General features: G+C 40.3%; 1 protein-coding gene across 1 annotated transcript; it reads left to right on the top strand.

Moving 5' to 3' along the window:
* The first annotated feature begins 386 nt into the window (after positions 1-386).
* alg6 (ALG6 alpha-1,3-glucosyltransferase) lies at positions 387-21,931 on the top strand. The gene is made up of 14 exons (XM_079244743.1): positions 387-519; positions 766-850; positions 1,094-1,183; positions 1,401-1,489; positions 1,892-1,974; positions 2,393-2,457; positions 3,109-3,294; positions 4,334-4,469; positions 7,697-7,782; positions 9,025-9,109; positions 11,568-11,638; positions 12,726-12,794; positions 15,250-15,442; positions 21,678-21,931. The coding sequence occupies exons 1-14, from the start codon at positions 438-440 to the stop codon at positions 21,873-21,875; spliced, it is 1,518 nt and encodes a 505-aa protein (XP_079100869.1). The 5' UTR covers positions 387-437; the 3' UTR covers positions 21,876-21,931.
* Positions 21,932-24,543: the final 2,612 nt, after the last annotated feature.

Here is a 24,543-nt window from a genome sequence, read left to right as displayed (position 1 = left end):
ATTCTTCTTCTGCCATGTATTTCATTTGAATTTGTGATGCATTCAAATAACTAGGATTTTATGGGATCATCCAGCTTTATGCTCGCTGTGCCTGCAAACCCATGGTTGTGGTGTTCATTTCACAAATCATCGTTGATATTCAACCATTTTATTTTCTGTTTAGTTAATGCCTTTGAAAACGTTCTTGATAATGTTTTTATTGTTTCATTATTTTAACAGCTGTTTTATTAAAGCAAAAGTTACTTCTGATTTCCCATTCGACTTAAACGCCTCATAGCTTGTAGCGTAAACGCAACACCTTACTGACCAATGAGCGTTTGAAACGAAGCCTTCGTAGATGACGTATACAGGAAACGTAGAGACAGTTCAAATCGTCTCAATGAGCTGATACTTGTGACTTGTTTCTGCTTTAAACGCTTGTTTTAGCGACCAGAATAATGAATACGTGGAGTCTTGTATCAATTTGCGTTTTACTTGGTGTTGTTGTGAGATGGGGAGTTTCGTTAAATTCATATTCAGGTAGGAAACATGCGGGGCTGCATGTTATTATGCTATACCATCAGTCCTCTTTCTTGGTTATTTGCAGCTCCTTTAATTTTCCCGAATGTTTTCATAGATACCTTTCTAGCAATCATCAAAGTGTTACTTCTACCTTCTAGCTTCCAGTCACTGTCTTGACATACTGCTGGGAAACTGATTTCCCGCTTGCATTCATGTAGCAGCTTAGGGTTCATCATACTGACAACTGAACTGTATCCCCCTCAGGGGCGGGGAGACCTCCCATGTTTGGCGACTATGAAGCCCAGAGGCACTGGCAAGAAGTAACCTACAACCTCCCACTTCAGGAATGGTCAGTCTGATATGATTCTGGTGATCACTAACTGGATCATTCTGCATCAATCTAATTCAAGGTCCTGTATTTGACAAATCAAGACTCTTACAGCTGTCATCATGAAGCAGAACTGAGAATATGCAACAAAAACAATAAAAGGGACTATGAAACCTTATAATTAACTTTACTTTTAAACTCTGGTCACCTCTGTGTGATGAAACTTCCACTATTTCATTACAAGCATACTTTGTACTCTTCCAGGTACTTCAACACTACTGATAATGACTTGAACTACTGGGGTCTGGACTACCCTCCTCTTACTGCCTACCACAGCTGGCTCTGTGCCTATATGTAAGTCATTTTGTTCCTCCATAAATGCTTATTTATGTAAAATGTGACAGTTTTTCTTGGCAAAGGGAGAAAAATTACTATAATTGAATAAAAGGTAAGTTCAGCACTATTTAAAGCCCACTTAAAAAACATTTTGGTGATTTTGAAACAAAAGTAATTGTTAGTAATTGAAGAAAAAACAAACAATTAGCTAAAAATAACAAATGAATATTCGCAGAGCCAAGAATCTAAACCCTGAATGGGTGGAGCTTCACAAATCCAGAGGTTATGAGGGTCCTATGCACAAGTTATTCATGAGAACAACAGGTATGGTAACTATGGAAAAACAATGTGTAAAAGATGATTTTCAAAGATGTGCTGTGGCTTTATGGAAATACAACATTTAAAAGTCCTTATTATTATGGTTTGTGATTTAAACATTAATTTAGAAATTTTCTTTTTGTTACAGAGATTTATTCTGTAATATTTGTCTTTTTTTTTTGTGTTCTCTTTGTATGTTTTGTCACTTTTTTTTTTAATGAAAAAGGTAGTAAGAAGAGTGAACATTTTTACCTTAATACCACATTTGCAAGTGAAGTGCTTCTAAAAGTCTTATGCAAACTTTCATGGTTAGGTTTTTTTTCTTATTCATTTTTGCTTCTTTTCCAGAAGTCACAAAAAGATACTACGTATAATATAACTTTGTAACTTTAAAATCTTCTGTTTCAGTCTTGGTAGTAGATGTGTTGATATTCATCCCTGCAGTGGTTTTATACTGCTTATACCTGACCGATGGGTCCTCTAAGAAAAAGGTAAGAGCCTTGCTCAATGTGTTATCTAACATTTTCCAACTTATTTTGCCCCCCTCAGTTTCCAAAGCCATCCTTGTTATTACGGACTTAAGTACAAACTGTTTTGTTTATGTTTTGATTATGTTTGTAACATTTCCAAGAAATTATAAGCTTCCACCCACCCCATAGTTGTATCTGCGGTCCATAAAATGATACAATAATGTTAAATGTTCAAACCAACATGGTGAAGCATGAAATGCAAGAATTAGTTCATTTCTACACATAAAATGATACATTGTAATATGCATATTAATTTAGAGACTTGCTGGTGAATTCCCTAAAGCAGATTTAATTATTTTTACTTTCAATGTTTTTTTTAACTTTCTTTTTTAAACTTTGACCGCTGTGTCATTTTTTTTTTTTTTTTATTATCTTTCAGGTTTCAACACTCTTGTGCATTCTTCTTTACCCAGGACTAATTCTTATTGACCATGGACATTTTCAGTATCCTTAATGTACAAATGTAATTCTCTTAAAATCATTTGCAACATTATGATAATATTTATATATACTAAAATGAAGTAAAATTCATTCACCTACTTGACAGCAACATAACTTGCTGAAAAAGTTATATAGTGTATCTATAGGTGTTTTTATGTGAGTGTATTTATAAAAGCCTCTGTAGATATGTGTTGAACTCTTGAGGTTGAAAAACTTATAATAGTAATTCACTCAGTTATATCACAAAAAAAATCAGCTTCTTCTAAATGACAATGATCAGAAAACATGAACTATTGTGTTTTAAATGACAACCTGCAGGCAATCAGAATAAAGTATTCACCCAGACCATGGTATAAAAACAGTTATTCACATCTGCATAATGTTTGTGCTAATTGCTTAATTAAATATGAAATTATTCTGTAGAGATTGTTGGAAAAAGACATGCTGATTTCAGGCACAGTTATGGTATTTAATTTATGGTGTCTACTATAATACTGTCATATCATTATAAAATAACAAAAACAACTGTTAGAAAGTAATAGACTTTATGCCATTCACATACGTTTTTTTACCTACTCCAAGTTATTTACAACTTAAGACGTCATTAAATCTAGACATGGAAGAGGTAGCTGGTATAAACCTTGACAGTTTCAGGTATAATGCAGTGAGTCTGGGCTTTACTCTGTGGGGAGTTCTGGGTCTGGGTCTGGGCTGGGATGCAATGGGCTCCATGGCTTTCTCCCTGGCTCTCAACTACAAACAGATGGAGCTGTACCATGCTCTGCCCTTCTTCTGCTACCTATTGGGGAAGTGTGTCAAAGTTGGCCTGATGGGACGTGGGTAAGGAGTTTTAGCAGTTTTATTTTTGAACATGGGTGCTATAGTGATATAAGTTTTTTGAGCCAAGGGATTGTACAACATACCCATCAAAAGGCAAAAGGTTTGCTCTAAGCAGAGATGCATTTGTGTATATAAAAAGGTGTAAAGTAGAAAAAAACTTGGATTACTCACTGCAAGGCATTGCAATGAAGAATCTCTTCTGGAGCTATTTTGTAACAAGAGCAGATTCCAAAGCCATCAGTCTCGGCAGAGGGTTCAAGAAATGGACTATAAGGTTGTCTTCTCACTCCATAATAACTAGTCTCAAGATTAGATCAAGCTAGTAACATCCTTCAGGTGGGGAGTTTTATGGTATGATAAAACAAATATTGACCCTTTTGTGACCACAAGGCTTCTCAAGGCCACTCTTCTAAACCAACCAAAAAAAAAAAAATTTGATTTCTTTAACAACATGATTATTCATCCTTATATTTGTCAGTTACATTGTTTTGTCATTGCATGAATGTGCCAGCTGCATGCTCACGCTTCTAAAGTCAGTGTGTAAGTGAGCAGTGTCCTCATGAGAGTCACAGAATGACTGAGGTAATCAGATTGGATGCTGTTACCAGTGTGTCCAGTGTCTGTTTATCTAGTAACAATGTACCAAGGGCATTTAGTAGCAAATGGAGTGCTGGATTAGACCCCGGGGGGAGATATGTCCAGATGACACTCTCACCATGCCCAAACTCCTCAGCTATGTCTGTGTGTGCAACTTAACCAGCAGCCTCACAGTTACAGCTGACAAGATACCCTGACCTATGCTGAAGACTTTCAGCTGATGCAGGGCTTTCTCTGCATTCCAGAGTACGAGGGTCAAATCCCAAATTTAGGACTTTCAGACAGTATGCATTTATTGTCTGTGGAGTCTCTGCAGAAAGTGACATGACTGAGCTACAGGTTTTGTTTTTATCTATTTATTTGGGTTACAATAGTTGATTATGCTGTTATTTATTGTAGAAATGACTTCCATACCAATATATTGCTTTTCTGTCCTATATAGGCTTTTTCTGTTGGTGCGAATTGGTGCAGCAGTGTTGGTGACTTTTGCCCTCTGCTGGTTGCCCTTCCTGTCTGACCCCAGCCAGGCCCTGCAGGTGATCAGGAGGATCTTTCCCGTGGCACGTGGCCTTTTTGAGGTACATTGCAGATAATACTCTGTCAGAAATCCACATCAGAGAGACTTCTTATTCCCTTTTAGCAAGCTTATATCATGAAAAAATCTTTCTATGCAGATATCTAAAAGTGCAGATTCTGATGTCAATTTGGCTTTCAAAGGCTCCTTATCTTTTAATCATCCAAAAGAAATGTGAACATGCAGCACTCTTGTCCATTTCAATAAATCTGTCGATTTATAGTCAGTCCCTCGTAATTTGATGATGTCACAGATTGCTGGACCTGTCATTCAGTTTGTGTGTCATTAGTTACTTTTTAATGCCTGTCTGTTGTTGGCAAGCATCAGTGTTCATTAGATTTTCTAAAAAAAAATTAAAAATAGACTCAATTTTACCATATGTAGTATGATGTGGCTGCAAAATGCAAATTAATTCTGAACTGTGATCCAATGTAAAGGAACAATGCAATTTGATATGTAGGATTTCACAGTGGTAGGAGATTTTGTATATTCCTGTCTATGCAAGATTTGTTAAGAGTTGCTGTTTTCCAAGGAGTGGCATTTTAGTTCAAGTGTCATTTTATGGTTTTTAACAGTTTATAGCACCAAGCTGCAACAGATGCTATTACTGACGTCATACGCTGCCCACAAGGCACTTTTCGTTCCCTAACACTGTTCCCCACTCACAGCATAGCGAATACCCTTCCAGCTCTCAGTGCTTAGCCAGCTGGAAGCGGATACCCTGCTGGATCAAAGAAAACAGTGGAATAAAATGGTGAAAGGTCAGGAGATCAGTTTCACCCTATCTCTGGAAGGTGTTGGGGTCCATGATGTACAGTAGGAGGATACAAATAAATCTCATTAATTTACGGCGGTCTTGTTTTCAGCACTTCATTGCACAACCATATGAACTGATGAGTAGGGCTAGTGATACACTTTAAGGCATATCAGAGCACATCTGACATCTGTTGCCTGTTACTATTTTCTGGAAAAGTGTACAATGACTTTTATGTGTTTATATATATATATTTTTTAGCTGTGACTTGTCAGTTATAGCCTGATCATTGGAATAGGATACTAATGAAAAAAAAAAAACTAAAGTATTGATACCTACCAAGAAATCCTAAAACACCTCCAAAGTCCCAGTGTTGAAAGCTGTCGTGGAAGAGGCAGAGGTAAAGTAGCTGTGTTTCTGCTGGAATGTGTGAGTGACAGCTCAGAGACCAAGCTTTGGAGCTCTCATTTCCTTGTAACCCTGAAACTTCTTGTCCCAGGGGTGAAACTCACCACAAGGTGTCATGGATGTGAGAACTAATTAAAAATTCTACCAGGGGAGCGGATGGCAGCGTGCACCGAGGCAGTATTTGTTCAAGGAAATGTTTCAAACATAATACACAGGGTGTGAGAGACACTATACTCCGCAGTGACGACAACATGGGAGGCTTCCTGGGGCAAGTGGTCTTGTGCTGAAATTGTGCACGTAAGCAAATGCTTTGGACAAGGGGACAGTGTGAGAGGGGGTGGTGGGGAAGAAGAGGGCTGCTGACTGGTGGTCCTGGCAGCTTCTGGGAGGGAGCTGTTGTAAGTTTACCCACTGAGCTGCATTCTGTCGTCTCACATTGCTGCCTGCTCACAAAAATGGCACCAAATGCTTCTCCCTGTGAAATTCCATTCTGGCTTCTAGGTGAAGGAGCCGCACTGCTTCACATGTGCCGATGGGCAACCCCCTCCTTTGTTGGAGTGTTGCCATCAGGTGCTGTCCAGCTACATTCTCATAGTGGTTATTTGGAGTTGGGAAGTAAAGAGGAAAGAGAAGAAGATGGGGCTGAGATAAGACAATACTGTATAGCCCAGTGCTGCTGATTATGCTGCCAGTCGGGTCCACACAGCTGTGCAGTGAACAGCTGTAGCATAGAGAGAGAAGCCAGAAATAGATTTTCTAGATAGGGTCACGCATAAAACATTCACAGAGGAATCATAAAGCTGATCTAGACATGTGTGGTGTGTGATATCATGGGCACACTGGTGGCTTTGGTCTTAATATATAAAGTGATCCATGCACAAACGCTTAAGCGCTCGACCTCCTCATTTGATCCCAACTGCAAGCACCATTCAGCTGTTATTCAAGTTGTAGCATCCGGCATTCTGCATACCGTCTGGGAGCTTTAAAAACTCAGTTTTCCTGACTGTTACCAAACCAACATAGAGCTGGCATGGTTGAACACGAGAGAATAAAGTTATCTGTATTTTATTATAATGAATGACAAAAATTTAATGCTATAAATTTGATTTTTTTTTTTTTTTTTTTGTTGAGCAAAATGAGAAAAAAATATGGATTCTTGTTTCTAAATTCAAGCGCTTAGTGCTTTCTTTTTAGTAGATGGAATTTTATTATAATTTTTTTACAGCTTATTTAGTAAACAGTATAAACTTTACTCCTTTCAAATAACTTGGTTATAAATTTGGCCCAAACATCAAGAACAAAGTGGTGTTCTTTTACATTTGAGAAGAGCTCACGAGTTCTGCATAAAGATCTTGGTGTTATTAAAAGCTGCAGACATCTTCCTGCACGACTGCCAAAAAAAAGTAACTTCCAAAGCAGACGGCAGGTTTATGGTTTAAGTTTCATCCCACCTTCAACACAAGAAGGTCCTACTTACTTATTAACTCCACTAAGGAAGTTGTGTTTTTGCCTGTATTTATGTCTGTCTGTCTGTTTATCTGTCTTTCTGTTGGCAAATTTATGCAAAAATTACTGGATGGATGATTGTGATTAAATTTTTTTCTTTGTTTTTTTGAGAAAAAATCTTGATCTAACTTCAGTTCGAATAAATTTTGGAAGTAATGTGGAAGGAATTGTGGACACATGAACTTTTTAAAAGGACTTTTCACAATATGGATGGAAATTAGCTGGTTGGCAGAGGTCTGCGCTCTCCAATGTTTTTCTAGTTCTTAATAAACCAATATCATCCATCCTGTTGGGATGTTTCTAAATGATGTTTTTGATCCAAAAGATATGTAGAGCAGGCTCTATCAACTGCTTTACCACTTGTTAATCTCTCTCCAAGTCATAAAAATATATCTTTTCTTTGGTTGATAGATCTTAATGGTTATTTAACTGATGTACACACACTTTGTCATGTTTGAGTTTCTTTTCATTTTACCATAATCTCTTCTCAAACAAGGGCCACTGTGGAAAATGCATGTTTATTCTCAATCTGTGCATGTGTGTGTGTTTGTGTGTGTGAATAGGATAAGGTGGCCAACACATGGTGCAGTCTGAACACCCTGATAAAGATCAGATCCATTCTGTCAGGCGACTCTCAGCTCTACCTCAGGTATTCTTTCTCTCTTATCAAGTTTTAGTCTGTTTTTCTCTGTTTAATAATTTATTCTTTCTCTCTTTTCTGTGCGCTGCTGCTTCTTTTTCACTTTTTCATCGTTATTCAGTGAGTGGCAATGAACTCATTGTGCGAAGTCTTGTGAGCAACATCTGAACATGAACACATTTTAGTTGCTGAAAATGCAACAGCAAGACAAATTGTTTGTTAAACTGAGAAAATGTGAATTAATCTTACAGTAAAATAATACAATAATAAAAATTTACAGATTAGATTTACAAGATGAGAAAATAAAGTGGATGAAAGAGAAAATTCAGTTTCTCCAACAAACACATCCTGTGCAACTGCAGTAAAAAAAAAAAAAACGAAAAAAAAAAACAAAACAGCAGTTGTGTCATGGTGGAGCCTGCTTAAATAACCCAGCTCACTAAATTTAGGAGTCCTATGTTCGCAGCGTGGACACGTTTCTGCCAGACTGCTAAGTCCAGGGATCAAGTTGGACTTCTTTTACTGTAGCGTATTTCAAACAAATGAAAAACACTTGTTTGTTTTTAGTACATGGGGTAGACGGCTAAATGCTCTAGTGTGGGTGTACTATGTACATAAAGTGAATCAGCTGTGAAAAGTGATCCACGTCTTTCCGGGCCACAAAAGCCTGCCCTATACACAACACACTGAGAGCACACTCATTATCATACATGCAGCCCTATTTACTGGTCCTGCTTTGATATTTACTGTTTCTCCAACTCTTATATAACTTTTGCTGCTAATCTTTTTTTTAACCTCAGTTGCCTTTCCATTTTGAAGTATAAACACATTTAAGTCCTTTCACACAGCAAGTTCCTGACAACTACACACATTCACCGACAAATAGACAGTCTTCTGGACCCTCAACCCCCAGCAGGTGACAATTGAGGGGTTAAACTATTGCCTGGTTACCCTAAGAAGGGTTATCATTTGTTCAGTTCAGACTTGTAGAGAGATCTTAGCTGGGGTATCTGAAAAAGAATGACATGGGTTCAGAGTTTAATCCTGGTTTGATTTTTCTTGACATTTAAATCGTGTCATCAGCTGGCAATGACTGAGAATAAATCCTGCTACATTTGATATATATTTTGTGTTTGATTTAAAAGTAAAATGCAAACTGCCTCCATTACACAGCTGATTTTACACAGTTTTAGGCTGTCATTCCCCCTCCTTTTCTGCAGTCTCTTCATTTACTGTTTTCATTTGTTTCAGTTTTGCCTTCACTGTCTTGGCAGTTCTACCATCATCTTTCAGACTGCTTACAAGGCCCACCTTCTGGCATTTTAAACTGGCTTTGGTGAGTGTTTAATTGATTTTTTTTTTTTGCCTCCATATTTTATCACCAGAAATGTCTCAAAAATAGAAATTTAGTGAAAATGGTGAAACCAGTTTTGCAATTAGTCACATTGTGAGCAAAATGAATAAATAAATTTGCATATGCACTGCTCAAAAAATTACAGGGAACACTAAAGTAACACATAGATCTGAATGATAAAATATTTTTATTAAATACTTTGTTCTTTCCCTATTTGAATCTCCTGACAACAAAATCACACAAAATCAATGTATATCAAATGTATCAACCCATAGAGTTCTGGATTTGGAGTTATACTCAAAATGAAAGTGGAAAAACACACTACAGGTTGATCCGACTTCGATATAATGTCCTTTAAACAAGTCAAAATGAGGCTCAGTAGTGTGTGTGGCCTCCGTGTGCCTGTATGACCTCCCTACAACGCCTGGGCATGCTCCTGATGAGGTGGCGGATGTTCTCCTGAGGGATCTCCTCCCAGACCTGGACTAAAACATCCACCAACTCCTGGACAGTCTGTGGTGCAACTTGGTGTTGGTGGATGGAGCGAGACATGATGTCCCAGATGTGCTCAACTGGATTCAGGTCTGGGGAACGGGTGGGCCAGTCCATAACATCAATGCCTTCATGTTGCAGGAACTGCTGACACACTCCAGCCATATGAGGTCTAGCATTGTCTTGCATTAGGAGGAACCCAGGGCCGACCGCACCAGCATATGGTCCCACAAGGGGTCTGAGGATCTCATCTCGGTACCTAATGGCAGTCACGCTACCTCTGGCGAGCACATGGAGGGCTGTGTGTCCCTCCAAAGAAATGACCCACCATCACTGACCCACTGCCAAACTGGTCATGTTGGAGGATGTTGCAGGCAACAGGAAATTCTCCACAGCCTCTCTTGGACTCTGTCACATGTGCTCAGTGTGAACCTGCTTTAGTCTGTGAAGAGCACAGTGCGCCAGTGACTGTGTCCATGCTCTGGACACTACGCTGACAGACACAGCAAACCTTCGTACCACAGCTTGCATTTGTGCCATCCTGGATGAGCTGCACTACCTGAGCGACGTGTGTGGGTTGTAGACTCCGTCTCATGCAACCACGAGAGTGAAAGCACCGCCAGCTTTACAAAGTGACCAAAACATCAGCCAGAAAGCATCGGAACTGATAAGTGGTCTGTGGTCACCACCTGCAGAACCAGTCCTTTATTGGGTGTGTCTTGCCAATTGCCTATAATTGACACCTGTTGTCTATTCCATTTGCACAACAGCATGTGGAATTGATTGTCAATCATTGTTGCTTCTTAAGTGGACAGTTCCATTTCCCAGAATTATATTGTGTTTAAGTGTTCCCTTTATTTTTTTGAGCCATATATATATATATATATATATATATATATATATATATATATATATATATATATATATATATATATAAAAATAAAAGGGGTGGGACTCAATTAAAAATTTTATCTAATTAATTACAAGCTTTGTAATTAATTAATTTTGTCATTAATCTCAATTAATCACATTTTAATCACTTAATGAAATTTGCCCCAAAAGGCAACATTTTGTTTCATTTAAATTGATTTTCAGCAATTATTAAATCAAGTAATAGTAAAATAGATTAATGTTATAAACTAAAACTCTATTCTAATGTGTGGTTGAATGAATTTAACTTTGAAACAGTAAAAAAGAAAAACAGCTCTGGCCAAAACTGAACAGACCCAAAGTCAAAGTGTCTTTTTAAATACTTTAACTAACAGCTGCAGCCCCAGTTATTCTCTACTTAAGAGGCTACAGAACTTGTTTTCATCCACACTTTTCATTAATAGACATTAATATCTGACAGTAAACCAGGACAAATTAACCAGCATCAACTTAAGTCTGATCATGCAGCAGAGGTGCAGAGCGTCATCTAGGTGTTCACCACCTGTTCTGACTGCAGCATGGAGCTACATGAGGACCGAGCTACGTGTGTTCATTAGAACTAGGGAGGGAGAAGGAGGGAGAGAGCTGCTGCTAATAGGGAAGAGAAAACTACACATTTTTTTATTGTTACTCACCAAGAGTCCCTGTTACCACCAGAGAAAGACGCCAGACTTGTTGATGCTCGTTTTGTCTTTAAATAAACTCACCGAAGAGTCTGAAACAGCGATAAATATAGCACCAACGCGGCAAAATTTTTAGCGGAAGTAGTGTGTGCATGTAATCAGTGTATGAGGAAATTGTGATCTGACAGGATTCTTAAATTCTTTATTTTTTAGATGTTTTTAATAATGTTTCTGTAATTCATAAATTGGAATTAACGTGTTAAAGTCCCACCCCTCAAATATATATAGGCCTACATATAAAAATTTTTTTTTCATATTATCTTTTTTCTTCCCAGTGATGTTTTTTTCCTTTAAGTATTATTTAAAAAGTGTGGTTCTTTTACTATTTTTCTTAGGTCAATTCCTCTCTGGCCTTTTTCCTCTTTTCATATCAAGTCCACGAGAAGTCCATCCTGCTGGTCGCACTGTAAGTTCAAGTAGATAGTAGGTAATAACTTCTTAAGGTTTTTCTCTCTGCATGACAAATGTCTTGCATTTGAAATATTCATGAATATAGATTTAATTTCTACCCACAAAAGACCCATTTGGCTTGTCCTCACAGCAAATTTCAGGTCATGCTTTGCAGATGGTTGATGATTTGAATATGCCAGCACTTTATAAAAGTGATGTCACCCCCCTGCTGTTCTTTTAGAGCTGCAAAGTAAAAGTTCTATTTAAGTCCAGACTTGCGAACGGAGAGGTTATTCACCCCTGTCATCGCAGGCAGTGCTGCACAGACGTAGGGTATTGTCATGATATGGATTGTGGTATGTGATGGTTGGGTCATATTTAACAAGGTAAATACAGCGTTTATATACATGCCCATAAAGGCATGCAAGTGTCTGGACCATTTTCTTTTCTTCTATGTGTATAAAGCTGCAGGAAGAGATTGAAGCATGGGATAGATTTGACAGCAAGGGATTTGGTTCCTAGATCTGGGCTCATCTATTAATCTAGATTAAGGTAGATTTTTGCTTTATTAACTATTGAGTTATATTTCCCACCTGTCCTCTTAAATCAATCAGTAATGCATGTCCAGGGATTAGGAAAGAATGGTGGGCGGCAGCTTGGGGTCTTGTTTGCGCAGGATCAATTATTGGGCTGTAACAGGATCGCCGAAGAGCACTGACTGTAATTACGGACTCGGGGACTGGTGGAAAGTGCCCCTCTTGAAGCAGTGGGTAGAACTCGATGCCAGCAACCTGGTTCAATTAACACTCGGCTTATGTAGAAATGAGTTTAGACACATACATATAAGCCATGAGGATTGTAAATTTGTTTCTGACCCTTCTACACCAAATATTTTCAGGTCCTCATATTAAAATTAATTACCAAGTCAGGGGATGCCACAGTAAAAAGTGTAAACTAACTATATGGTTACTGTTAATACAGTTCACTGAAATCCAACTTGACTTTATTTCTACACTTGATGCAAAATTGGGCTTAATAGTGGTAAATCAGGAATATGTTTAGGAATGACTGCATCCAACTTTTTTTTGTCTGTTTGTTTTCAGGCCAGTTTGTCTTCTGCTAAGTGACCTCCCATTTATGAGTATTTGGTTCCTGCAGGCTTCTACATTCAGGTGAGAACACTGTCCGGTCTGAACAGTTTACCGCTAACTTAACACCAAAGGTTAAAGAATAAAATCTAGCTAAACATCAGTTTTTATTGTTGTTTACGTTTAACTTTTCAGCATAGAGTCTAAATTGGTTTGCATGTGGACCCTTTTCATGATTTCTTTTGCTGTTTTAATGCAAGAAACAAATACTGTAAATTTGGTGTTAACCACATTAGCTGTGATAGTTTTATTTATTGCTTTTGTTACAATGATTTGCCTACTATGAATGATTGTTACATTCTCACAATCAATTTAAAATAAATCAAACATTTGACAAGAAACCCTAACATGCCTGAATAATTGCAGATTAAGGGCTTTTATTAATTTTTTTTAAAAACTGGGATTAACCTTCCAGCACAACATCAAAATTAAACCAAGAATTGAATAAAAAAATAAAAGCCACAGATATTGAAGTTGTTATGCAATAATGAGTCATTAAGGACTATCCATTGCATGAGTTCATAAAAATGTGGAATATCTTGTACAACCCTTTGAAAAAAGGTGGTACACTGTATAGAGTGTATAAAACAAGAGTACAATGATTTGCAAATCCGATAAGCCCACATTTTATTCTCATAAGAACATACAGAATAAATAAAATGCTGAAAATTAAGATCTTTTTCCATGAAATTGATTGAAGCTGTAGGTCTCAAGTTGTGACAGTGTACAAATCTGTGAAGCATTCCTTCTTTTAAGAACACTTGGAGATTGGAAACGATTGGAAACTTAGGCGCCTGATGTAAGATTCCAGTTCCTCACCTATCCTGGGTCTTCCCTGTCATATTTTGCACCTTCATATACCTTTCAGGACTGATTGTGCCAAATGCATTATTATGTAGCTAATTTTAGATAAAATGATTAAGCTAGGTATGTTTTCATAATTGATACCACTTTAATTTGAGGAAACGGTCTAAAGCAGAAGTTACATACTCGGACTTTTATGGGAAAAAATATCTTCAGGATGTCCTGCTGGAACATAAAAATAACACATAAATCTAACTACTGTCAGCTATAAAATGACAAAAAGCACCAAAAGAATCCAGAAAAAGATTAATCAGTTTGGTTCAGCGGAGCACCATGAATGGAAAAGACAAGCAGTGCTGCAAATGCTGGATCTCACTTTGACCAGCTGTTGTTAAATTCTTCCGGCAGCACTAATTGTTGTGCGTGTGGTTTAGTATAAGGATATCTGGGGATTACACTGCATAGTCTGCATGCCTGTTGTCTAAGTGTGTTTTGTAGGGACAGGAGGTCATTCTGTAGCTGCTTGCCTGTACAGTCTGACTTAGACTGTGACATTATCTGCAACCTCTATAGACATTGTCGTCTTAAAAAAATACATCTTTTGTTTGCATAATTGACTGAATGACTGTTCGAGCTATGGTCATTCTACGGGTGAATGAAGCCAGTTTTCTTAAATAAAGGACGTATGTATTTCTAAAATGTTAAACATTTATCTACTGAATGGAACTTTTTTGTTTGAGTAGGTAGTTTGTTGCATGGGGAAATGTTTTTAAAAGTGGAGTTGTTGTGTGATTTTTACTGTGAGTCAACTGTTGTTCTTGCTCATGTCCTTCTGCTAAACTAAGATAAGCTCTGCATGAATGTGACAGTCATCTCTCCTCAGGGGATGAACCTCTCGTAAAAGTCAGCAGGATTTAAAAAAGAAAAAAGTGTTGTTTACTTTTGCTCTTCTCTCAGCAAACATGACACTGAACTGAACTGTGTAGTGTTGAAAATATGCTGAAAGCCCTTTCATGCATGTGTTATCAAACAGCGGTGGCATGATACTGATTTATTTTACATTCATGCCCTGAAAGGAAAAAAAAGATTATTTTTATTTTGTATAATAAATCTCTTAGTGTTGTAAAAATATAACATGAGCACTGTAATGCTAATATATTCCTGTTATTCTTGCTTGAAGACGCATTACGTAACTTTCTGACCTTAAAACTCTGTGTTCTGAACTTGTTTGATGACACAGTTACATCTATCATGTATTTCTGGAGCCGCTGCTGCCCAACAGCGTCCAGTGGCTGAGAAACGCCACTATAAAACTTGTACATCCAGGACGCTACATGACGTTGCAGCAGAGTTTTGCTTCTTGTAGAAAACACACTGGCTGTTTTGAACCCACAACATTGCGGCAAAAGAACACAAGAAGACTAAAAGAGAGAAATGGTCAAAACGAGTCATCATAAGATTATCCTATGCTGGCTGGAGGGAACAAACAGGTCAGGTAGGATGCAAGATGGATAGCGAATTAGCCATCGATAGGGGGCGTGACACCATAGAACGCAAGATTTCTATGGTGTGTCTTCAAAAGAATAACCTTGATTTAAAAAAAAAAAAAAAAAAAAAAAAAAAAAAACGCCTTAATTTGTGACTGTAAATACATTATTTTTCTCTGTCTGTGCAGCATGCTGCCTCTGTTCCTGAAGGACGACCTGTTCATGCCCTATGTTGTGACCTCCGTGGCCTTCCTGTATCTCACAGTCTACCTACTGTCTGCACTGGAGCACTGCTCAGAGGACGAGTTGAGACTGAGCAGCTACAGAAAGCTGTTTATCTTCCTTCCCAGAGTGGATCTGGCCTGTATAGTAAAATGGAAGGTAAGTAAAACAACTAAATCTGTATTTTAACCACAGAAACCTTTTCCACAGAGCCTTGGAAGCAAGGTGGTCCTGGTCCTTGGTGCCTGCAGGGACTGGAGACTAGAAAATGTACCAGGGTCATATTTTACTCCCAAAGATGGCCTTGGTTGGTAAGGAGGTAAAACTCTTATAGTATCTGATGCGTTCAAGGTTGGAGGATGCAGCGCTTACTTCAAGCATCTTTTTCTGTCTGTCTGTCATGCCACAGTGAATCTTTACCAAAGTCTTTAAATGAACAACACTTCCTTCTTTTCACTGCTGTGACTGTTAACTGTACGTCAAAGCAAGTCGGCAGATTAATATTTCATCTACACTTTATTTCAAGACTTTAATTCATCAGAACATCATCAGAAACCAGCAAATGCAACGAGGTTCTCTACTGGACAAAAAAGTAACACTTAAATTGTGCAAAAAAAACATGTAAAACTGCTTGCTGTGGTGTACCAGAAGAGCTCTCCAGCAGACAGAATAAAAATGAGATTGGTAACAGTACTGTGTGATAAGCGGCGAAGAATCAGATGTTCACATACAATCAAGATTTAAAATATATTGTATTGTTATTGATTCAACTTAATGATGATAATAAATGATTCATTACACCCAATATTTTGCCCTCCAATTGGAATATCAAGTTAATTTCCTTTTGAAAATAATTATTCTTTTGTTTGTGACAATTGAGGGATATTTTTGGCATGAGAGGGTATTCAGAACATGGTGGTACCTTTTGTCAGTGTCAAAGGTAATGTATGAAAACATTAGTTTTGTTTATGTGTGTGCTCACATCATGTGGCGGTAGCATGGCTGTTATGTGAAGGGTGCTGATTTCAAGATCCCAGGTTACTCTGTATTTTTCAAAGAGGCACTAGACCGAAATTGCAAACGTGTCAGAAGATATACCCAACTGTATAAATAAATATCATGTGCTGGTGTAAGCTGTGTAAGCTGTCCGGGGGATGAACGCCACTGCCAGCCAAAGAATTATTTATCACTTATTCAAGTTTCCACAGCGTCTGAAGTGGCTTCACTGCCAGCCCCTTAGCGACAGGGGCACCGGTAGGGTGTCAGAGATTAAGAGAAGGTGTCTTTTTATAGCGCGTGTCATTAACACAGGTTTGCCTAGATATATTTATTTACACAAGCAACATAAATAGCGAGCCCCGATGATGGTGATAAGGTTTCATGGGTTTTGGGTGGGTGTGGGGATGAGGTGTTTCCTCCATCATACCCGCAGACTTGTCTTCAGGGTCATAAAGCACAAAGAGCCACAGGAATGATCTAACTTTTACCATCACATCTGTTAGTAACTCAGTAACATGATTAAAAAGTTGTTACATGGGCCAAAACATTTTAATTGGTAGTAATATGATATTTCAAGTCTGAATCTATTTTTCTTTTTTAAAAAGCTTCTGTAAAATGACCAATCTCATGTTGGTGATAAATTCCCTGTCTGATATAACAGATTTATTTATTTATTTATTTATTTATTTATTTCAGTTCAATTATTCATAGGTTTAAAATTGTGGGTGCAATGAGAAATAAAGGAAAAGTCAACAGTTTGTTCATAGCCTGAGATGCTTAGCATTTTAAATGTTTCACTAAATGAAGTTCCTGTCAAGCGCAATATAAAGTTAGTCATCATAAAAGTAGTTTTGGCAAAAAGTTGTATACATAGTGAATTGTGGGATTCTCAGGTTGTTTGCAGTAGAATAACATTTTTATTTTAAGCCTCTTTCGCAAACATCATCTGTTTAGAAAGAACAAGACTATGTGACAGACCAGAAAACATTACATATACTAATGATTTAAATACTCATACAACTTCAAAGACTAAGATGTTTCACCTCTTGTCATGTCCACCATTCATATGTAAATTTAGGACAAGTTAGAAAAAGTACAAAAAGACTGAAGATGTATTTAAACTCTGTACTGAAACCAATCTATATTAAATATCAATATCCAAAAAAAACCCCAAAAAAAACATGAACACAGTTTATTTATCAATTGAAAGTAGTGGATTTGAATTTGTTGGCAGAAACCCCAGTTTCTAAGTCTTGCTGTCCTGACCTAGCATGTAGATACAGACCAAATACTATACAATCCTTCATTTAAAAATCATTGAAAGGTTAGCAGTGTTATATTTTTTGGGAAATAAATTGACTTTTGGACATAGCAGCAGTTGCATTTTCCATAATGTGTTAACATATTCATTTATTCATTTATCTTCCATACCACTTAGTCCAGTTCTGGGTCACAGGAAACCTGGAGCTTATCCCAGAAATTAACAGGCAAGAGGCAGGTAGCAGACAAGTCGCCAGTCCACCGCAGGGTCAACACTGAAAAACAAACAACCACTCAGGCACTCATTCACTCCTGGGGAGAATTTGGAGAGACAAGCTAACCTAACACGCATGTCTTTGGATGTAGAGAGGAAACCAGAGTACCTGAAGAAAACTCCTGCACACACATGGGGGCATGCAAACCCTGCACTGAAATGCTGCTGTTTGAACCACCATCCAAACCTCAAATCCAGGATCGTTCTTGCTGTGAGGTCGTGGTGCTAACCACCACACCACCTTTCAATATTGTTCCTGCCAAATGAATAAAAACTTAATGAATTAATAATTTGTCAATATAACCCCCTAAGTCAAGGTCTGATTATCAGGACTTTACAAAGACTTCAATCATTCCCAGAAATCTGCTGTTAATGAAATTTTATATACAAGATCACATTGTTTTAGCCACTCCCTGAGCCGTCACCTTATCGTGGTGGAGGGGTTTGTGTGTCCCAAAGACCCTGGCAGCTATGTTGTCTGGGGCTTTATGCCCCTGGTAGGGTCACCCATGGAAAACAGGTGTCTGGGGGAGGGACCAGACCAGGGGAGGCTCACAATACCCCTATGATGAACACAAACTCGGGCAGAAATGTTCCCTTGCCCGGACACGGGTTACTGGGACCCCCCTCTAGAGCCAGGCCTGGAGGTGGTGTATGAGAGCGAGCGTCTGGTGGCCGGGCCTTTACCCATGGGGCCCAGTCGGGCTCAGCCCGAAAGGGTTACATGGGCCCCACCTCCCGTGGGCTCACAATCTGCGGGAGGAGCCGTAGGGGTCGGGTGCAATGTGAGCTGGGCGGCAGCAAGGGGCGGGGACCTTGGTGGTCCGATCCCCGGCTGCAGAAGCTGGCTCTAGGGACGTGGAACGTCACCTCTCTGGTGGGGAAGGAGCCTGAGCTTGTGCGCGAGGTTGAGCAGTTCCGGCTAGATATAGTTGGACTCACCTCGACGCATGGCTTGGGTTCTTGAACCAGTACCCTCGAAAGGGGCTGGACTTTCTTCCACTCTGCAGTTGCTCATGGTGAGAGGCGCCGAGCAGGTGTGGGCATTCTCATCAGTCCCCAGCTTGGTGCCTGCACGTTGGGGTTTACCCCAGTGGATGAAAGGGTAGTTTCCCTCCGCCTCCGGGTGGGGGGACGGGTCCTGACTGTTGTCTGTGCTTATGCACCGAACAGAAGTTCAGAGTACCCACCCTTTCTGGAGTCCTTGGAGGGAGTGCTGGAGGTGCTCCTTCTGGGGACTCCATTGTTCTGCTGGGGGACTTCAATGCTCACGTGGGCAACGACAGTGAGACCTGGAGGGGAGTGATTGGGAGGCATAGTCCCCCCCCCCCCCTCTGAACCCAAATGGTGTTTTGTTATTGGACTTCTGTGCTCGTCATGGATTGTCCATAACGAACACCATGTTCCAACATAAGAGTGTCCATATGTACACCTGGCATCAGGATTCCCTGGGCCGCAGTTCGATGATCGATTTTTTTTAGTCGTATCGTCGGACCTGCGGCCACATGCCTTGGACACTCGGGTGAAGAGGGGGGCGGAGCTGTCAACTGATCACCACCTGGTGGTGAGTTTGCTCAGATGGTGGGGGAGGAAGCCGGTCAGATCTGGCAGGCCCAAACGTGTTGTGAGGGTCTGCTGGGAACGTCTGGCTGAGTCCCCTGTCAGAGCAAGCTTCAACTTCCACCTTCAACAGAGCTTCGAACATGTCCCAAGTGAGGCGGGGGACATTGAGTCCGAATGGGCTGCGTTCCGTGCCTCTGTTGCAGAGGCGGCTAGCCGGAGCTGTGGCTGTAAGGTCGTTGGTGCCTGTCGTGGCGGTAATCCCAGGACTCGTTGGTGGACACCAGCAGTGAGGGATGCTGTCAAGCTGAAGAAGGAGTCCTATCGGGCCTTCTTGGCCTGTGGGACTCTGGAGGCAGCTGATGGGTACCGACGGGCTAAGCGGCGGGTGGCTTCGGCTGTTGCCGAGGCAAAAACTCGGGCATGGGAGGAGTTCGGCAAGGCCATGGAGAAAGACTTCTGGACGGCTTCGAGGAGATTCTGGTCCACCATCCGGTGGCTCAGGAGGGGGAAGCAGTGTTCCATCAACACTGTGTACAGTGGAGGTGGGGAGCTGCTGACCTCAACTTGGGACGTTGTCGGTCGGTGGAAGGAATACTTCGAAGACCTCCTCAATCCTACCAACACGTCTTCCGATGAGGAAGCAGAGCTGGGGGACTCAGGGGTGGACTCTCCTATCTCTGGGGCTGTAGTCACTGAGGTGGTCAAAAAGCTCCTTGGCGGCAAGGCCCCGGGGGTGGATGAGATCCGCCCGGAGTTCCTTAAGGCTCTGGATGCTGTGGGGCTGTTCTGGCTGACACGCCCTCGCAGCATCGCGTGGACATCGGGGGCAGTAACGCTGGATTGGCAGACTGGGGTGGTGGTCCCCCTGTTTAAGAAGGGGGACCGGAGTTGTGTGTTACAATTACAGGGGAATCACACTCCTCAGCCTCCCTGGGAAGGTCTATTCAGGGGTCCTGGAGAGGAGGGTCCGCCGGATAGTCGAACCCCCAGATTGAGGAGGAGCAGTGTGGTTTTCGTCCTGGTCGCGGAACAGTGGACCAGCTCTTTACCCTCTTTGGGGTCCTGGAGGGGGCATGGGAGTTTGCCCAAGCAGTCTACATGTGCTTTGTGGACCTGGAGAAGGCATTCGACCGTGTCCCCCGGGGGCTCCTGTGAGTACTCCGGGAGTATGGGGTACCGGACCCCCTGTGCGAGCTGTCCAGTCCCTGTACGACAGGTGTCAGAGCTTGGTCCGCATTGCCGGTAGTAAGTCGGATTCATTTCCGGTAAGGGTTGGACTCCGCCAAGGCTGCCCTTTATCACCGATTCTGTTCATAACTTATATGGACAGAATTTCTAGGCGCAGCCGAGGTGTTGAGGGGATCCGACTTGGTGACCTCAGGATTGGGTCCCTGCTTTTTGCAGATGACGTGGTCCTGTTGGCTTCATCTGGTCGTGATCTCCAGCTCTCGCTTGAGCGATTCACGGCCGAGTGTGAAGTAGCTGGGATGAGAATCAGCACCTCCAAATCTGAGACCATGGTTCTCAGCCGGAATAGGGTGGATTGCCCTCTCCGGGTCGGGAGTGAGGTCCTGCCTCAAGTGGAGGAGTTTAAATATCCCGGGGTCTTGTTCACGAGTGAGGGAAGGATGGAGCGCGAGATTGACAGACGGATCGGTGCGGCATCTGCAGTAATGCGGACTCTGTGCCGGTCTGTCGTGGTGAAGAAGGAGCTGAGCCAGAAGGCGAAGCTCTCGATTTACCAGTCGATCTACGTTCCTACCCTCACCTATGGTCATGAGCAGTGGGTCGTGACCGAAAGAACGAGATCTCGTATACAGGCGGCTGAAATGAGTTTCCTCCGCAGGGTGGCCGGGCTCTCCCTTAGAGATAGGGTGAGGAGCTCGGTCATCCGGGAGGGGTTCAGAGTAGAGCCGCTGCTCCTCCGCATCGAGAGGAACCAGTTGAGGTGGCTCGGGCATCTGGTCAGGATGCCTCCTGGACACCTCCCTGTTGAGGTGTTCCAGGCACGTCCCTCTGGGAGGAGACCCCGGGGAAGACCCAGGACGCGCTGGAGGGATTATATCTCTCGGCTGGCCTGGAAACGCCTCGGGATCCCCCCTGCAGAGTTGGCAAATGTGGCTGGGGAGAGGGAAGTCTGGGCTTCCCTGCTTAGGCTGCTGCCCCCGCGACCCGAACCCGGATAAGCGGCACGAAGATGAAGATGAAGACATTGTTTTAGCTGAGCAAACGGCATCTGTACACACTTGCTCTTATATTTCAACAATCTGACAACTCTATTGTTTTTATCTGTTACAGTTCTACATCAGCATGGGAGCCATGACTGGTTTGAGCATCCTGAGTGTAGTTCTGGACCCCCCACCACACCTACCTGACTTATTTCCTGTCCTGGTGTCTACAACTGCTTTCCTGCACTTCTTGGGAGCATTTGTACATTTCAACATTGTTCAGTTCAGTGGGCCAATCAGCAGAAAAAGCCATAAGAAAAATAACTAAAATGGGTTTTCACGCAAGTAAGTTTGTGCAGAATTTCTGCTCTTATATCTGATGTTTGAGGCAGTTGAGAAGGTTAAAGGAATCTTTCAAACTGCTTTTTTCAGAGAAAATTTGCATTCAAATAAAGAAAAAGAAATGGTGTATTTTTAGTAGAGACCAATAAACCAATGCATTTCCAGCATGGCATTCTTTGTTATTAAAACTGAAGTGATTTGAACTTTGAATAGGGAGCCTTTTAGTCATGTAAGAAATGTTTCTTTTCTACTGTTTTTGTGGATGTCGTTTAAACTTAAGCTGAACTTTGCTATTTCTGGCTTATAGAGAAACATGTAGGCATTGTGCAATTTACATGTATCCAATTAAAGATCAATCTAACCATATATGCCAAATGCTGGTGGTAACCATAATAAAATCACCTCCTAAAATGTAATTATTGGAACCAAAGAGGTGTTGATTTAATTTTGCAGTTACTTCTAAACCCATTTTGCAAAGGTAAAGGTGTTTCTTTGGAATATCCTCCATGTATCAGACAGGGCTTTGTGTAAAAGTGTTGAACATTTTCTATCCATGCATACTTTCCTTTTGTAAAAAAAAAAAATTTCTACTGTGCTTTTCTATGCTTCATTAAAGATATGTTTTGTACAAACACAGTTTTTGTGAAAATAAATCACATTTCTCAAATTGAATATCAGTTTTATTGCCACATTATTAAATGGTTTGATCCAAAGCAGATTCATATAAGTTGTCTACATTAGCCAAATAGTCCGCTAAATCACCTCTGAAGCTCTGGCAGAGACGGAGCCAATAATTGGACAATGATTATATCTTTCCAAGCTTTTACTCAACATCATTAAACATTCATTATGACTCCTTGATGCTACAAGGGTCCTCTACAATGGAACTGTACATTTAAAACAAAACCAGTGACGGGATAGGCCTTAAAAAGATTTGATGGAAGGTGACATATCTGAACATAATGCTATAAAGTTGAAATACCACAGAAAAAGGTACAAGCAATTTCTTTCTCCAGTCTTTCTTCCAGTTAATGACGGGCATAAAAAAAATCCATTACAACTATAAATGTTATCAGGTCAGTGAGAGGTGCTTGTGCATCTGGGGCTCTGGGCCGGCAGCCAGTAATGTGCTGCAGGGACAAATAGGACTCCAAGATCTGACTTAACAGTTACTACAATGAGGCATGAACACAGAGGGACCTTGAAAACAGAATGAAAGATGTTGGCTTTTTTTATTCTGAAAGATTTTTGTTTTTTATGTGAAATGTTTAATGTGTTATAAAATGAAAGCAAACAAGGCAGGACATTAAAAGTCAATTGTGAGAAAGTTAGGAGAATATATAAACATCTGCTGGGAAAGATTGTGATATGATCAAAAACTGGTAATTAATGAATGCTAAACTGGTTTTGTGTGTATGTGTGTTTTTCAGCATCACCTCTTTGCCTAGTGCTGTAACTTTTTTTTGGATGTAAATTAAAATAAATAAATATATACATATACATTAATTTATATATATATATATATATACATATATATATATATATATATATATATACATATATATATATATGTGTGTGTGTGAATTGATAAAATGGATTTTTCTGACAAAATCCATTTTTTCTCAAACCAGTTTGCCATAGTTTTGTCACTTGTCTGTTCAGTTGCTTTTAATTTAATTTTTCAAGCTATTTCCATTTTTGAGGTATATTTGTTTAAGTTTTCTGTCCTAATGTTCTACTTTTATGCTTCTCATTTGCAACCTTACCATTCTCTTTGTACCTACTCCAAATTGAAAAATGGCAACGTGGGAACAACCAATGTCTTCTGCTGCACAGCAAGGAGATTATAATTTCCACTGTTTCCACTGTTCTCTTTTGGTCAAATGTAGATTTCATATTCAACACCTTTAGTGTATTTGCCATTATTAAGAAGACACGGCCTAAGTAAAATTATGACTATTCAATTTTTTTTTACCTTGCTTTAGTACAGTGGTGTCCAGCTCCAGTCCTCAAGGGCCACAATCCTGTAGGTTTTCCATGTATCCCACACCTGACTCAAATTAAAGAGGCATTGTGCTGAAGTTCTTAGATTGTCAGATCCATTTCATTTGATCAGATGTGTTGAAGCAGAAATATATTTAAAAAATTTTTTTTAAAAATCTGCAGGACAGGGGCCCTCGATGACCAATTTTGGACACCCCTGCTTTAGTAACTCTGACTTTTGGACTACAGAAATTGTTGGTGATTTACAGCAAGTCAATATTTTCTCTTTGACACTTAAACTAAGCTTTTAATCAGGTTCACCAAATAACTAAACATTGTTGTACTTCTTAAAAAGAGCTCATAGTTGTAGACTGCAAGCTAAAGTGAAAACCACTGGTATTTTGTTGTGTTATTGTCATGCTCGTGGGTGGTAAGAAGGTAATCAAATCATCATGCATCTCTTTATCAACCTCAAAGAGGACTATGTGAAAACATTAGTTTAACTGATGGGCATGCTTGCTTTGTCCTTCACGTGGCCTCTAAGGGCGATAAAGTGAGAGTTACACGATCCACCTTCGGCAGAAATAGGAAATGTTGCTGTGAACACCAGCTGTTGCTTAGGTCGACTAGGGCAGGGAGAGGCCTCGGCCTTCCCAGGCGCTGCCAAATAA

This window comes from Telmatherina bonti (assembly GCF_933228915.1).
Source record: "Telmatherina bonti genome assembly, chromosome: 8".
NCBI classification, from domain to species: domain Eukaryota; kingdom Metazoa; phylum Chordata; class Actinopteri; order Atheriniformes; family Telmatherinidae; genus Telmatherina; species Telmatherina bonti.
Note: the sequence above shows the minus strand (reverse complement) of the source record. Positions and strands in the feature narration are given on the sequence as shown.

Bases quoted from the DNA above. Each gene is read 5' to 3' on its own strand.
- alg6 (XM_079244743.1), top strand. From the start codon at position 438: ATGAATACGTGGAGTCTTGTATCAATTTGCGTTTTACTTGGTGTTGTT. The intron at 851-1,093 runs GTCAGTCTGATA...GTACTCTTCCAG, and splicing joins AACCTCCCACTTCAGGAATG to GTACTTCAACACTACTGATA. The intron at 3,295-4,333 runs GTAAGGAGTTTT...TGTCCTATATAG, and splicing joins GTTGGCCTGATGGGACGTGG to GCTTTTTCTGTTGGTGCGAA.